The sequence below is a fragment of the Hoplias malabaricus genome, chromosome 5 (genome assembly GCF_029633855.1).
Source record: "Hoplias malabaricus isolate fHopMal1 chromosome 5, fHopMal1.hap1, whole genome shotgun sequence".
NCBI classification, from domain to species: Eukaryota; Metazoa; Chordata; class Actinopteri; order Characiformes; family Erythrinidae; genus Hoplias; species Hoplias malabaricus.
In genome coordinates this window covers 48,954,732-48,970,370 of record NC_089804.1, presented here as the reverse complement: position 1 = coordinate 48,970,370, position 15,639 = coordinate 48,954,732, and the positions used below count along the sequence as shown (strand labels likewise).

Here is a 15,639-nt window from a genome sequence, read left to right as displayed (position 1 = left end):
TCTGTCTGAGCCTCTTTGTTTGTTTCCCATTTATAGAGCCAGGGATGAGAAACTCATCACAGAGTTAGAGAACTGTGAGGAATATTTTTTTACAGAAAGGTTACTGGATTGAAATCTATAGCACCGTTAAGATGAAAAGTCATTTTTCCTGATTTCAGCAGTAGGAAGTCATTGAGATGTAAACAGACATTCAGCATGTGGTGGATTTGAAATGAAATGAATTATAAAATTGTAGACCAACTTAGATTTATACCGTAGTGTGAGGAGGCAGGCTTCACACATACCTTCATATTTTATACTTTCCAAAAGACACCAATGTGTGACTGAATTTTTGTAACAATGATGTTTAAAATTGATATTAAAAATGAGGTCTTCATCAGTTGGGTGTTGATTCTGATGTCTGACACGAGTGAGTCCTTATTGCCACTGACTGATGACTAGACGTCTGCTAAAACTGCTAATATTTACAGTTTTAACCCTGTGTTTGGGTGCTACTCTTTATCATTTGGTGTTCATGTACTATCTTTGGTAGTGCTTTGGGTTCTTGAAAAGCACTTTATAATACACTTTAAATACCAATTATTATGATTAATAATTATTTTTTAAACACATTTTAGGCAAAACCATTATCTCAAATCTGTATCAAGTGTCTGCAAAAATGTAATGGAATATAACTTAAATGAGTTGTGATTTCAAACCTTTGACCAGGAATGACTTCAGATGCCCCTTTGCGGCTGTGTGTGTGTGTGCACGTGTTATGATAGACGGTTACTGGTGTGCTTTGGGCCTCTCTTGGCCGAGTTAGGAGGGGGCTCAGGGCTGCCAGTCTGTTCTCTGATCCTCAGCCAACCAGCAGCACACAGGTGGGAGAGCGGAGAGAGTGAGTGAGGGAGAGAAACACAGTCACTGCTGTTCTCTCGCCAGAAAGTCTCCCCTCATCAGAGTTTTCTCAACTCCTGCTACTCCTTGTCTTTTTATGGCCCTTTGCTGATGAGAAGCTCCTGCAGCCATAACCTTGTCTTGGAGAAAGAAGTGATTGTTGCAGGACGTTTGGGAATGACCGCTCCTCTTTTATTTTCATGAATGTGTCTGGAATCTACATTTACTTGTTAGCTTTTTTTTTTAATGTGATGGCACAATCCCCTTCTTGTAATTACCCCTTCTGTTGGTAATTACTACTTTTTCATACCGTTCTTTTCAGAAGAAATGCTAGATTAGGTGTCCACAAACAGTTGGTCGTAGAGTAATTAATTAAGCCACATTCACAGTTCAGATGTGTTCTCAGCTGTTTTAGGTGGGAGTGTGTAGACTGTATTTTATGAATGACACCTCTAATACTTTGTTTACAGTGTAACTGTGTAATTTTATTTCCATGTTGTCTGTGTCACTCTTAGGGCTCATTTCACAGTGTTACTATGGAAGGAGCTTCCTGGTGAAATAAGGACACCAGGCATGAGCAGCCTCAGCTGGTCAGCATTACTGACATATATTTTTTTTTGGCATGGATAATGCGTGTTTGTGCGTGGATGAGTGACAGTCGACTTTCCCTAGCTCTCAGACTAAGCCCCGACATTGAGCATGGAACCTGGTGCCGGCACTCTCTGTGTGTATCGGTGCTGTTTTGTTTTTTGTTTTTTTTTTGAGCAGTTGAGAGCTGGACGTCCCTGAAGGTCAGAGGAACTGGGAAAACACGGGGGTCCCGGAGGCCTCGGCCCGTCACCGACCCTCATGCTCTGACAGCTGTTGTTGACCTGACCCAACCCCCGCCCACCGCTTCGTTTTCTCCCAGAGCGAGGGTGGGGGTGGGGGGGGGATTTACCACCACTCCCTAAGCCCCACTCCAGAGGAGCAGCAGGAGGAGGAAGAGGAGGCTGGAAATAAACACATTACTCGGGAGGAATAGTGGGGGGAAAAAAACATCTGGAAATTTTCTATAGGATTTATTTCACCCAGCGGTGAATAGAAAAATAGGATAAAGACAAAAAAAAAAAATCACGAAAAAATTTAGAGGCTGTTTTCATTTTTTTTTAATTCAATGCTTTCCTTAAAAAAAAAAAAAAAACAGAAAAAATCAATTTCAAACATTTGCATAAAGAGCTTTGTGCCTTTAATTTCCCTGCAACAAAGACAAAGGAAAACAAAACAAAAAAAAGTATTATTCTTTGGGATCCATTTAGAGGACGATTTATTTTATACATTGTATTTCGGTATTTCATCAAATCCAGCTACAACAACAAAGAAACTCCTATAAATATTTATTTTATTCATCCCTCGTTATTTATATGCTGAAGTAGCATTTGTAAATGGGGACTCCGTATTTCAATAGTTCAATATTTCAAACTGGAATACATAGCAAACAAAAGAAACAGAGGTTGAACAAAAGTGCCACCAATCAGCCAGTCACATTTCTGTTCAGGAATAAAAAATGCGTGCAACAACACTTAACAAAAAAGTACCACTTATGTAACCTTCACTATATTCTCCTCTAAAGCGTGATTTTGTACAATTCAGCGTAACGTTCTCCCGAAAGTAATAAACGTGACCTCTGTGTGACCTTGCAGAGATCGGATTCCCCTCACCCACTGACTCTTCGCAGAGCAAGGAACCAGGGCCCGAAGTTAGTTACAGATATTTAAGTATTTCTGTAATATTTTGTCGTACGGTCTGGCTTTGGATGATGGCTTTTGGTTGTGAGAGTGTTTAAGTGCTCTCTCTCTCTCTCTTGCTCTCTCTCGCTCTCTCAGTCTTTGTCTCTCTCACACACACACACACACACACATTCATTCAGTCTCTCTCTCTATAACTCTCACACTCTCGCTCTGTCTCAGGCTGAGGCCTTCTCTTGTTACTGCTCCTGTGTACCTTGCTTTATTCATCACAAATCACAGATGCGCCGAGGGGAAAACGGTACAAGAGCCCAATGCTAGCTACCAGCTAAAACTCCATAAAATTCCACACGTCCGTTCATCTTTGGTATTGGACTGTGGAATGCATAGTTGCACTGATGAAGAGAGCGGGACGAGTTCCTTCCTTGCGTTTTGCGTGGTCTCCTTTGCTCCTCCCCAGAAGAGTTTTTCAGTTTTTCTCCGAGCCACAGACCCAGCTCCAGAGGATTTTGGAAATATGGCTGGGAGCTGGGAGCTAGGAGAGATGAGGAGAGGAGAGAGAAAGGGAAAATTAACTGTCCTTTTTTTGTTTTTTCAGAGTTCGCCATTTCTGAAATGGTCGAGTACCATGGAGAGTTCATGGAGAGGAGCTGTCTGTCTCTCCTGCCACAAAAGAACGCCGCGTTTGTGGCCGTCTCCCCTCTCTCTGGGGTCTGCCGTCTGCTGCCGCTCTCCTTGTCACTCTCCTGTCTCTTCCCCAGGGTCCGTTTGCTCATCTTTGGGTTATGTTTGGACTTGCATTGTTTCATCAGCATCCGTCTACACAGCTCTCTCCACGTTTTCCTAAAAAAAATCATAAGTGCCCTAAAATAAAGGTCCTCAAGTTGCTTATTATTTTTTTTGTATTTGGTGGGAAGTGAGGGGATGAAATAAGAGTTCAAAAAGACCCCCACTTCCTCTTCCACCATTCAAACATTCCACCATCCTAGCATCTCCTCCTCCATCTCCTTTGCTGTAGCTGCCCCGGTCCGTAAGTGGAAGCAGTCTGTGGTTTGTTTTTTTTGTTGGGTTTTTTATTTTTTGTTTTGTGTCGTTTTTTTGGATTTTTTTCTTTCTGGAGTGTGTTTGTATATAACCACCGTCTCTATGAGAGCGCTTTAGTGGAGTCGTAAGACCCCGACGATGGGGGATTTCCGTTCTCCTGCTTGGGGGAGGCACGGCAGGCCGGAGGCGCACTGAAGGGGGACGAGGTGCTGCCGGAGGAGGGGGGCCGGGGCTCCGTGGGCAGGGGGTCTCTCTCTGGGGGGCGTAAAGCAGATGGTGGCAGCGGGAGGGCCAGCGGGAAACTGGTCATGTAGAATATTCTGCCAATGCGCCGGGCCACCTGAGGAAAAAAGCAGCCACATGCCAGTGTTAAAAAGGAGGAAACACTGGGAAAATAGGAAACACAAGAGAGAATTTACTGCACTAAACCAGATAAGAAAAGCTTGAACTGCTTTTAGGGGAAAGGGTTGGCTTTAGGGATGTTCTGCTATTGTCACTATCCTGAGTTATCATCAGCACCAAAACATAGCAAACAACATTAACTGATTGATTAACTTAATACTGATTATACTGTGATGGACTGGAGACTGGGACTGGGTGTGTTCCTGACTTGTGCCGAGGGATTCTGGGCCCTGGACCCAATGCAACCAGCAACAGAAGCGATTACAGAAGATTAATGTATGAATTAATCATTGATTTATTTATGTATTTACTTTCTATAAACTGCACTTCATGAGATTAAGAATTAAACTGATTTGTAGTCCCAGTTCAAACAGGTTTGAGTTGTGGGGCACATGAGGGCAGCGTAAACAGACACATCCAGGTCAGGGGGCAGTATACTGTTTCTTTAAAGTGGTGTATTAACCAAAATTTTAAAAGGTCACTAAAACTGTTGTAATATTGCTGCAACACTTTCAACAGTAATTTCACAAGAGTGAGATATTCCAGTTGAAATACCACGGAAAAAAGCTTCTGATGATGTATGTTTTTAGGTGGAAGTGTTTTTAATAAAAAGTACTTTGGAGACAGGCTACTTATAAGCTACTAAAATATTTTTATGTACATTCTAAGCATAATATCACATCTCTATGTATTAGCCTCCACATCAGTTCATTTCTATCTCACTGTGGGGGGATTCACAGTGCTTTATGATATATTTACCCAGTGCATGCTGGGTATGTTCACAAGAGAATACTCATGGAAGAATTATGAAAAACACAATCATAAATAATGAGAAATAAAATGAAAGGGTAGCATAGCTTTAGCATAAGTGACCAAACATATGTCAATTACTTTACAAAGGCAGAGCAAAATCATTATATACTTATTATTATTATTATTATTCAAATGAGCAGGTTTGTAGTGTATTAATTACATTTGTTTTATATTTCAAGATGCTTAGCTTTGCACAAAGTAGCTTCCCATGTTTCTTACTGCTAATGTTTTGTTGTTATTTAACTGCTGTTTGTGTGTTACTCTGACTCTCTAACTCTTACCTCATGCTATGCGTAGGCAGATAGCCACACACTAAAATTATATGTGAAACTCAGCTAGCTTAACCATGGTCAAAACACTGCTGTTGAAAATGTTGAGTGGTTCTCGGGCTATTTTCATTTCCCATGGTAAAAAGCTCCACTTCTTGATTACTGCTGAAAACATGCCTGACTGCTTGTTGAATTATGTCCATTACTGTCACCTCAAAATGAAGTATGGAGTTAATATTTTTAATAAACAGTATCTGATTTTGCTTATTGCTATGATCAATATAACCCCTTCACCACTTACACGCAGTGCAATGCTAGCCAATCTTGGCATGTTAGCCTACGTAACAGAATCAGATCAGTCAGTGTTCTTGTCCATGCATGTTGAGCTGAGGTGGTGTGCTAGCAGAAGTGCAAAAAATTTTTTGTCTGGCTTCACGCGTTTTGGAGAAAGCATTTTCCAACATTTCCCACTCTCACACTGGTGGCATTGTGTATCTGGGTGAGTTCCGGCTAAAGGGGGAGAATTATCCCCCAAAGTCCTGATAAGCTTCAGTACCTGGGAGCGGATCTTCAGAGCAGGGCCAAGTTTCAGCCCCATGTTGTTGAGGAGATGCTCTTCGGTCAGGAGCGGCAACGTCTCGCCATCGATAGCCTGCTCTCGAAACACCTTAGACAAGAGATGTCACTTCAGTCGAGAGTTACACAACCACCTCACTGACAAAATTCACAATAATCTGGTCTTCATTCTGCATGCATGTCAGTATGCATATGAAGATGTGGAGGAACTGAGGATGGATGATGTGTTTAAATCATTAACACTCACATTAATACAAATTCTCCTTGAGTCCCTTGAGTCTATAAGCCAAGACAAGCTTGTTTGAACCTAGGGCTGTATGAGGCTAACGTAGCTAACAGGAGACAGGTAGCTAACTGAGTCCCTGAATCAAACTTAACACACTTAAATCAAACTAAATAAAACTCAAATAGACTGGAGTATGTAGTTTCCGACATTTTATATGTGTAATGACTTTAGTAAAACTAGACAAGAATATATATTGTTTCCAAAAACAGTGGGGGCAGCCATCTTGAATTCTAACACTGTCATATGCTATCATTTACTGATGCCGTTTTAGTTTTGTTGCTTAGTGCTTTATATTTTGCAATTGTCCTCTTTTCCCTTTTATGTCAGTCACATTCTTAAATTTTGTTAATTTATTTATTTATTTACTGTATACATCTTGGTTTTCTGTGTTTTTTTTTGTTGTCATTTTGCCATTGTAAATAAAATGCTGTTTTTAATGACTTAGTTTAATGTCTAGTTTAATATTGGCAGGTAGGTATAAATAAATAAATACTGTTTTAAAGCACCTAAGCAGATTATTTGGGATTACTTAACCACTCTGCAAGGATTCGGACATGTAGTTTGCACAATGCTAATTGTGTTTATTAACTGCTATTACTCAAGTGCAAGACTCTGAAACCACTCTGAAAAATCATCTTGTAAGAAGTGTTGTTATATAGGGAATATATAGGTCATAGTTATTCATGCATATGATCTATAGTTTACCCTACTGAAAAGACCACATGGACCAGTATAAATTCTATGCTGGTATAAGCTGGTTTGGTCATGTTGGTTAACAACGTCCAACACCCTAAACCACAAAAAAAATTGCTGTTGGAATTCAACTTTTAGTTTCTAATTTTACAAAATGTATAAATTCCAGCTGTGTCCTACCCTCCTGCAAATGTCACACTGTGCACTTTCTGCAGTACTGAGCCCAGAGTAGCAACATCAGTGGCTGTTATCCCTATCACAGGTCAGTGAAGCATCACAATGATTTTGAACCTGTAATTTTAACTTCTACCTGGTGTTGCTTTAAATAAAATGTCTCTTACACCAATTAAAAAATGCAGAGACCTAGCTTTTTATTTAACTTTGGACACCAAACATGTCTTGGCCAATGGACTGCATTTAAGGCAAGGGGGAAAATTGTGTGAGTCTGATGTTTTTCCAAACCCTGTTGAAGCATGCGTTAGGGCAGGACTTTAGGAGGTAGATGGGGTGTCTTTTGTGTGTGTGTGTGTTTGTGTGTGTGTGTGTGTGTGCGACAGACAGAGCTGTGAGCATTGAGACAAAGATAAGAGCAGTGCGGAGCGGCCTACTGTCAGCGTAATAACAGCAGACTTCAAAAAAGCGCGCCTTTGTCACCACTAGGTAACTAACTAGAGCCACTAGAGCCAGTGTGGTCACTATGGCCACTATGATCACTACTAGGAACTGGTTCATTTACTGCCTGGATCTACGCCCCGTCCCTCCTTCCCATCCCTCCCAAATAATCCCTAAAAGTTCTCCGTCTCTGGCTTGGCCCCTGTTGAAGGGGGCCGGGGAGAGGAGGGTGCGTGGCGCTCTGCTCCTGCTCTTGTCCTCACCTGGGTGTATTCTCCACAGCCTGCAAGGCCGCTGATGAAGCTGCACACCTCCTCCACACTCCACTTGCTGATGTCCTCCACCGCCACAGCTGCATCCTCGCCGTCCACAAACAGACCCCCCATGGCGCCTGGCAGCCCGCCGAGCCCACCGAGACCACAGAGCCCAAAGGAAGCATAAATCATTAGAGAAGAGAAGCCCTATGTAGCTGCCCTTCCCCCTCCCATTCCCTTCACTCATATACACATATACACCCACAAGGCTGTATTAATGACCTCGTCTATTCCAGGGTTCAGGAAGGGTCAGAAGGGGGCCTCTTCCTCTGGGAGGTCCCCACACTGCAGGCTTAGTACAGGTCATTGCAGGTAGGTAATGAATTTCAGATGGCTGTGACAGCCGCTAGCAGGAAGGGTGAAGAAATCACCATCTCCTGGAGCAGCTCTTAACCTCTAGCCTATGCTATTATGGGAAAATTAGTAATAAAGTAGATTGTGGCTGTCATAAAACAATCCGGATATATTTGTACATGCATATATACACAGTTAATTCAAGTTCACCCATCTGGCAACATAAGAAGGGTTTGGGGGTTTGGGGAACACATTTATTAAATTATTCCTCATGATATATTCACACAAACGGGTGTTTTTAAGCTGATGTTTAACAGCAATGGTATGGATTTTATAAAGTGCTGTGTGTGGGTGTGTTTGCTTGAGGCTGAAATGTGTATGCATAAAGTCTGCGAGTCTACTAGTTGTAGTAAGCCTCTTTTCAGGGGCTGTTGAGGCAGGTATGTCAGGTGTTCAGGTTTCCCTAGAGATGCCTGAGAAGACTCTTGGGCTGATTATTTCCTCATTAGGATGTTGCTCACTTGCGCTCTCTCTCTCTTTATTTTATATATCAATCTGTCTCTTACACTCTTGAAGCCTCTATGTCTTTCTGTATCTCTCTCTCTCTCTCTCTCTCTCTCTCTCTCTCTCTGTCAGTGAGGATGGATCCTATTTGGGGTTTGGATCTCTTTACAGCTCGTAAAAACCGGGGAGCAGGCATGTGATCTCACAGACGCCAGCCACACTTGGTGTTTGTGTGTGTGTGTGTGTGTGTGTTTGTGTGTATGTGTGTGTGTGTGTAGGGGAAAGTTGCACTGCTGCACAATCAGATTAGAAGAGTCTGAGGCTGTCTGTCCAGGAGAAATTCTGTGATCTCTGATTTCTTATCTTAGTTACTCTGGACTACAATTTCACAGCTTGCTGTAAATTGGAGCTTGAAATTGGAGCTCTGTTTCCCATTCCATGAGATTAGACATTTGTTTATACAATATTTTGTAGTATACCAGGCTGTCTTCTAGAAAATCCAAACACGAGTGTCTTCAGAGACACATCTCTGCACTCAGCAGTATTCTGCTTTCACACATTTCATATCGTCACTGTCCAAAGGAAAAAAAACATCTCCATTTTGTCCATTTTTAGTGTACTACATCACTGGAACTCAGCAGTTGTCCTTCACCTTGTGTAAATAATTCATAACGAATGGACCAATAGAAATGCTCCAAACGTACTTGTAATAAAATCTTTTTACTTCCACTGAAAGTTAAGAAGGCCTTTTCCTTCTCCTTTGAGATACATATTTTACAGCGATATATTGATAAATAAAAGTGCTTTTTAATAACCTGTAATGTTGCTATGAAATGGATAAACTGCAGTATACTGCAGCAACATAGGGTGGCGACAAACGCCAAATGGCATAATGTCTCGGCTGGTCGATAAATTGATATATAGTTGATATAATTAAAAGCTTTAATTTATTTGTCTTGTATTGTACACTGACTTTTAGTCTAAAGGTTATTTAATTCTTGCCCCAGTCCTCCAGTCACATGATACCCCCAAGCTCAGAGTGTGAAGCCAACACATGCCCCTGTTTGTTTAATGGATGCAAAAACAAAACTGCATAGCTCAACATGCTTGGAGGAGAACACTGACACCATATTAAGCGATGCATGGTGACAGAGGCCAGGTCTGCTTTCTTGGACTCCTGGCTCAGGATGGTTATTATGTCTATCTCTCAATCTGTTATCATCATTATATGCCCCTGTGCCACTGAGGTAAAGTGAAAACTTAAAGAGTGTAACTCACCGGTGTGGAAGTAGGGGCTGGTGTAGGGGAAGCCAAAGGGCAGGGCTTGCCCTGGCAGCGTGGGTAAGGGGGGTAACGCCCCTGGTGGCAGGTACTTGGCTTCGCTCTTGCTCAGTCCTGGTGCAAAGAGATGGTGGCTGGGTGAGTCTGGTCCAGCAGAGCTGCAGGGGGCACTGAGTCGGCCAGACGTTTCCCCGAGTTCCTTGAGCGTCTCTGAATGTTTGCTCCTGTCCTTGCCTTGGCATGACTCAGAGTTGTGGCCATGTCCATCTTTTTTAGCTGTCCCCTCTGGCCGCTCGTCTCCTGCTTCTGTGTCACTGTCTGAGTCTTTCATGTCCTCATCCTGTCCCTCTGCCTCCCCTTCCCGCCCCCTCGCCTCGCCTTGAGGCTCCTTGGCCTCGGACGGGCCACCCCCCTGGTCCCCTAACAGCGGGATCCCTTTCCTGGAGCTCTTGCGGCTACTGGATTCCCTGTAGGAGGCGCTGGCTGGCACCCCCTGGTGATTGAGGGACAGCAGTGGCGTGTTGTTGTGGCGCAGGACCAGCATGGCGTTGCGGCGGTTAATCTCATCCCGCAGTGGGTGACCCTCGGGGACATCCTGGAGGCTGCGCAGGGCCGGGTGCTCGGCCGGCAGACCGGGGTGTAGGCCCAGAGGATCGGCCAGTAGACGTTGCCGGTGCAGGTTCTCCAGCTCTTTCTGCCTCAGCAGCTCAGCAGACATCTCCAACCTGAAGACAACAATTTAAGGTAACATTTTAAATTTCATTGCCTTAAGAAAGTCGTATATTTTCTGATACAGTATTCTTATGAGAGATCAACACAAAGGAGGAGGGGGTGGTTTCCTACCCTCCTCCAAAAGTTATACAGTGCAGATTCTGCAGTGCTGAGCCCAGAGTAGCAATGACAGAAGCTTTTCCCTATTATAGGTCAGTGAAGCATCACAATGATTTTGAAACTGTAATTTTATGATAGAAATACTACATACTGTTCCTTTAAATATGTAGGGGAAGCATGGGAAAAACAATTAATGCAGGTTTAGGAGCATTTATACTGGTCTATGTGGCCAAAATCATTTTTTCCACTGTTCCAAATCATCATTTCTTAATATTAATTAATGTTCGTTTCCTGTTTTCAGTTCTCAGAGATTTGAAATCATTTTGGCCCACTTCAGATGGTCCATTCTTCTAGAAACACAATGCATGGCGGCACGGTGGCTTGGTGGTTAGCACGTTCGCCTCCCAGCACTGGGATCTTGGGTTCAAGTCCCATCTGGGTGGAGTTTCCATGTTCTCCCCGTGTCTGCGTGGGTTTCCTCCGGGGTCTCCGGTTTCCTCCCACAGTCCAAAAAACATGGAGGGTAGGTGAATTGGCTTCTGTAATAACTGTCCTGGTTTGTGAGTGAATGTGTGTGTGCCCAGATATGGATTGGCGCTCTGTCCTGGGTGAAGTCCTAGTGCCCGATGCAGTCCTCCAGGTGGACGGTCGTTTCTGGTTGAGAGTACGCTGTGCGCGTTTGGCTGCCGCTTCTCACCAGTGTGTGTGAATTGAGCGTTCTGAGCAGTGTAGATTGTAAAAGCGTCCTTGGGTGTCTAGAAAGGCGCTATATAAGTGTAACGATAATAATAATAATAATGTTGCTGAAACTGGGAACATGCTGCAAATACCAAAATAGTGTAAGTAATAAAGCACATTTCTGGGCAGTGTGTGGTAGGATAGTGCTGAAGGATGCACACAGTCCAGTAATAATGCAGTACCTGGCCAGGTTCTGTTTGCGAAGCATCTCCTGCTGACGTGCAAACATCTCCGCCTGAGCCGGCTGCAGGAAACCATACGCTATAGAGAATAAACACAGAGAACATTATATTCAGCCTGTGGGACACACGGATCAGTTCTGATCCCGTAGCTGTGGGCTTTACGGCAAAAAATAAAACACATCAAAGTTACTGTGATTCTTTATATTTTAGTTTTCAAAGCCTAAACTACGTGGTTCAATAAAACTAAAAATTAAAACACTGATTCATAAGATTTAAGGGGAACACATGAAAACATATGGAAATGGATGTATCAGAGGCTTTGTTCTAAACCTATTTTAAACATGGCCAGCTCTGTGCAGTAGACCCGATCTATGGAGCATGAACTGGGTCATTCCAGGGCTGTCATGAGTACCACATTTTACAGAATAAAATCTGAATAATAAATAATTATTTCATATTATTTCATTATTACTTTCAGGTGTTAAATAAACTCTGAGCTGAGTGGTGGTTAGTTTAGTTTAGTGTGTCACTAAGGCAGGTCTGATTGTTTACATGTCGTACCTGGTGCTTGACACAGTGCTGAAGGCATACCCAGGAAGGGGGGCCGCAGGTGAGGGCCAAGCGTAATGTGGGGGGCGTTCTGAGGCGACAGCAATGGAGGAGGGTGAGACATCTCCCTGTGAGAACAAGACAAAATCCACCTTTTAGAACAGAGTAGATAAGAACTAAAACTGCCAGCAGTTAACATAGGTTGCTGTGACATTGACGTGGTGGTGGTGGTGTGTTAGGGTTGCACTGGTAAAAGTGGATCAGACACAGCAGTGGAGTTTTTGAACACACTGTGGCCACTCACTGTCCACTCTATTAGTCACATCTGCTTTCACCAGTGGACACAGGACGCAGGCAGGATATTTTTGCTTGGTGGACTTCTCAGTCTAGCAGTAACACTCGAGCAGCACTGCTGTGTCTGGTCCACTTGTAGGAGCACAACCCACACACCACCACCACGTCAGTGTCTCTGCAGCGCTGAGAACGATCCACCAACCAGATCATATCGTCTCTGTGGTGGTCCTGTGGGGTCCTGAGCATTGAAAAAGTGCGAAAGCTGCAGTCTGTATTTGTTAAACTACAAAGTGCTTCTATATGGAGTGGAGCTGATAAACTGGACAAAGAGGAGAAACAAGGAGATGATGTTAATGTTTTAAAGAGCCGAGTTACTAACACTCGGGTGGAACTCTAAGATTATTGCTTTAAACGCTCAGAGTACTTCATCATAAAAAAAGGAGCATCTCCAGTGTGAGGCCTGGCGAGTGTGTTTTTGTACACGGCTTCAGTATTATGCTAATGTAGCTGTGTACTTCCTCGTGGGCTATTTTTATCGCTCCCTCCAGTGCAGGCGAGCAGCAATAGCCCCTCATCAGTCCTGTCACACTGCGTCCAGCAGCACTGTTTGTACCCTGGGCCTCTCCCCCCCAACCACCATCTCTCCCCTCCTCCTTTCCCCCTCTTTTTCCCCCTCCTTCATTCACCCACGCCATCCTCCCTCCCTCCCTCCCTCCCTCCCTCGCTTGCTCACTCGGCGGCCCTGCCACTCTGGTAATGAGGGCTGAATACACAATAAGAGCATGTCATAGTCTGACAGCTGGGGCGGCCCCTATGCCTCGCCTGGGCTACAGGCTGAAGCACCTCCTAATTAACACAGACCTTCCTCTTCTACTCTCTCTCTCTCTCACTCTCTCTCTCTCTCTCTCTCACACACACACACACACACACAGAGACACACACACACACACACACACACACACAGCCTTCTCTCGCCGCCTCTCTCTCCGCTTCATTCAGCCAATAAAAGGCAAAGCAGCCCCCCCTCCATTTTCCAAAAGGCCCTCAATTATGTTTTTCTCCTTTTGTGTGGCCAGAGAATACGCGCGGCTCTTATTCAATACTGCATACACCTTTATTGAGCCGCGACGGTGGAAGCGTGTGGAGTGGAGGGAAGGAGGGATGGAGGGAAGGAGGGAAGGTGCGGAGAGGAAGAGAGAGAAAGACGGAGATAGATTTTAACAGGGCGAGAAAAGATGAAGAAGTACTCTCTAGGCCACTGTGTAAGGTTGAGGAGACAAACCCTAGGTGGAAAGCCACTGAAAATGGGGCTAAAGTCCATCTTGGGGGTCATACAGCCCTCTTAACCAACATACAACCTACTGCTTCAAGACAAAACTGCTACATTAACTAAAGGCTAATTCAAAACTCTTACTGAGTGCCGGTTATTCGTTTTTTTAGCATCAGGAAAAAATAATAGGGATCTACATTAACTGCAGTCCTCTGAGAGTTTTACACCAATTTTGGAACATTGCTGTTACAGATTTGATTGCATTCAGCCACATAAACATGAGTGAGGTCAGGCTGTAATGCTCAGTCATGGTTCTGTGTTACAATCACCACAGTGTCTCATCTCTGAAGTATTGGGTGGAGCTCTATCACTCCAGATGACACATTTCTACTGCTCCTCAGCCCCAATATAACTCTTTAGCTGACACTTGGCACCGGGCACAGAGAACCCAGGCTTGTTTGCCACTGTTCTATGATTGGAAATGCTTTTCTACACAGATTAGACGTGCCATTTTAATGAAATGTCTGTTTGATTAATTAGAATGGACGGCTGGATTTGGGGTGTATACTGTATACTGAGCACATACACACATAAACACACACACACACACACATAAAGGCATAGCACATATAATTTATAGTGTACAAATAAAGGTATTCACACTGCATACAATATGAAGTCTACGCACATTCACACCCTTATACACACGTATATGCCATATGAAGTGTACGCACACAGGCGAGGGAGTTGTTGTTGCTTTGTTGTGAGCAGCCCTTGCTCCAGGGGTGTGTGTGTGTGTGTGTGTGTGTGTGTGTGTGTGTGTGGAGTGTGGGGGGGTAGCAGCACGGCTGAAAACAAACACAGCAACATCCAAACACAAGGAGGGGAGGGAAAAAAAGAGAAAAACACCATGAAATGAAGAAAGACGAAGGAGGAGGGAGAGGCAAAGGCGCCCAGCTTTTGTTTTGCTCGACACGCGCTCCCATCATGCCTAAACTAAATAGCCCTTGCATGTCATTATCCCTGAAAACAAAAAGCAGACGGGGGAAAAAAGAGGAAAAGCCGAGAGAAGATAAACATGGAAGTGGAGAGAGGAGAGTGGTAGGGAGAAGGAGAAAGGAGAGTGAGAGATAGGGATAAATAGGGAGGGAAGGAGAGAGAGAAGTAAACAGTGGGGGAGGGTATAAAGAGCGAGAGAGAGAGAGAGAGAGAGAAGGAGGGAGAGGGAATGAAGGAGGGAGAAGGAGGGGGATCATTGATCGATCGGGGCCACTGCTGAAATGTTAATGCTAATCGTATAACCGCTTTTCCGGCGGTGCCTCGCGCTCCGGTGGCAGCTCCAATTAATCTGGGGGAAGGCGGCGCGTGACCTTGGGGCTCGGAGCCGGGCGGCCGGCCCAGCCGCGCTTATGTAATTACACTGTGAAGTGTGTAATCACCTGCTCTAATCCCTCAGGCCGCACAATTAGCCCCAGCGCCGCCGGCCTGGGCCTGCCAAGCCCAGCCGCCCGCCCCACACATGAAGAACGGTCAATTAAAGCTGCATGACCGGGGCCTCGAGGCGTCCGCTCCATCCTAATTAGCTGTAATCATGAGGAGACGTGCCCGGCAGACGTGCTTCTCCTTTTATAGGAAGCAATTTGAGGGGGGGAGGAGAAAGAACAGGGGAGGAGAAAGAGGAGGCAAGACTTTAACCGTTTCACTCTGAGTTCCATGAGCTTTTATTGGGATGGGAAGAGGGTGGGCTAAGAAAGGGTTGGCTGGGAGGTGTTTTTGTTGCTGAGACCACTCACTCGCTGGAACCCACCCGTCATTTACTGAACTATCCTGTTTGCTTATCCAGTTTGGGGACACTGTGTGTCCAGAGCCTATCTGGAACCACTGGGCGCAATGCGGAAACACATTCTGGAGGGGGCGCCAATCTTACGCAGGGCGACACACATTCACACATTGACTCACACACACACATTTATGGACAGTATTAAGATGCCACTCCACCTACCAACGTGTGTTTTTGGACCGTGGGAGGAAATCGGAGCACCTGGAGGAAACCCATGTGGACACAGGGATAACACACCAAA

The 15,639-nt window shown here is 44.5% G+C and overlaps 1 protein-coding gene across 6 annotated transcripts in view; it reads right to left on the bottom strand.

Moving 5' to 3' along the window:
• Positions 1-2,044: 2,044 nt before the first annotated feature.
• The window catches only part of samd11 (sterile alpha motif domain containing 11), an 85,016-nt gene continuing 71,421 nt past the window's right edge, over positions 2,045-15,639 (bottom strand). For 4 of the 6 annotated variants that reach the window (XM_066673288.1, XM_066673287.1, XM_066673283.1 and 1 more), the window contains exons 8-13: positions 12,007-12,122; positions 11,446-11,524; positions 9,692-10,419; positions 7,565-7,692; positions 5,691-5,801; positions 2,045-3,990 (exon numbers count right to left, since the gene is read on the bottom strand). In XM_066673288.1, the coding sequence (XP_066529385.1) occupies positions 3,751-3,990; positions 5,691-5,801; positions 7,565-7,692; positions 9,692-10,419; positions 11,446-11,524; positions 12,007-12,122 (1,402 nt within the window). In that variant the 3' untranslated portion in view covers positions 2,045-3,750. The remainder of the gene's footprint in view (positions 3,991-5,690; positions 5,802-7,564; positions 7,693-9,691; positions 10,420-11,445; positions 11,525-12,006; positions 12,123-15,639) is intronic. The other 2 variants (XM_066673285.1, XM_066673286.1) reach the window with 2 other exon arrangements.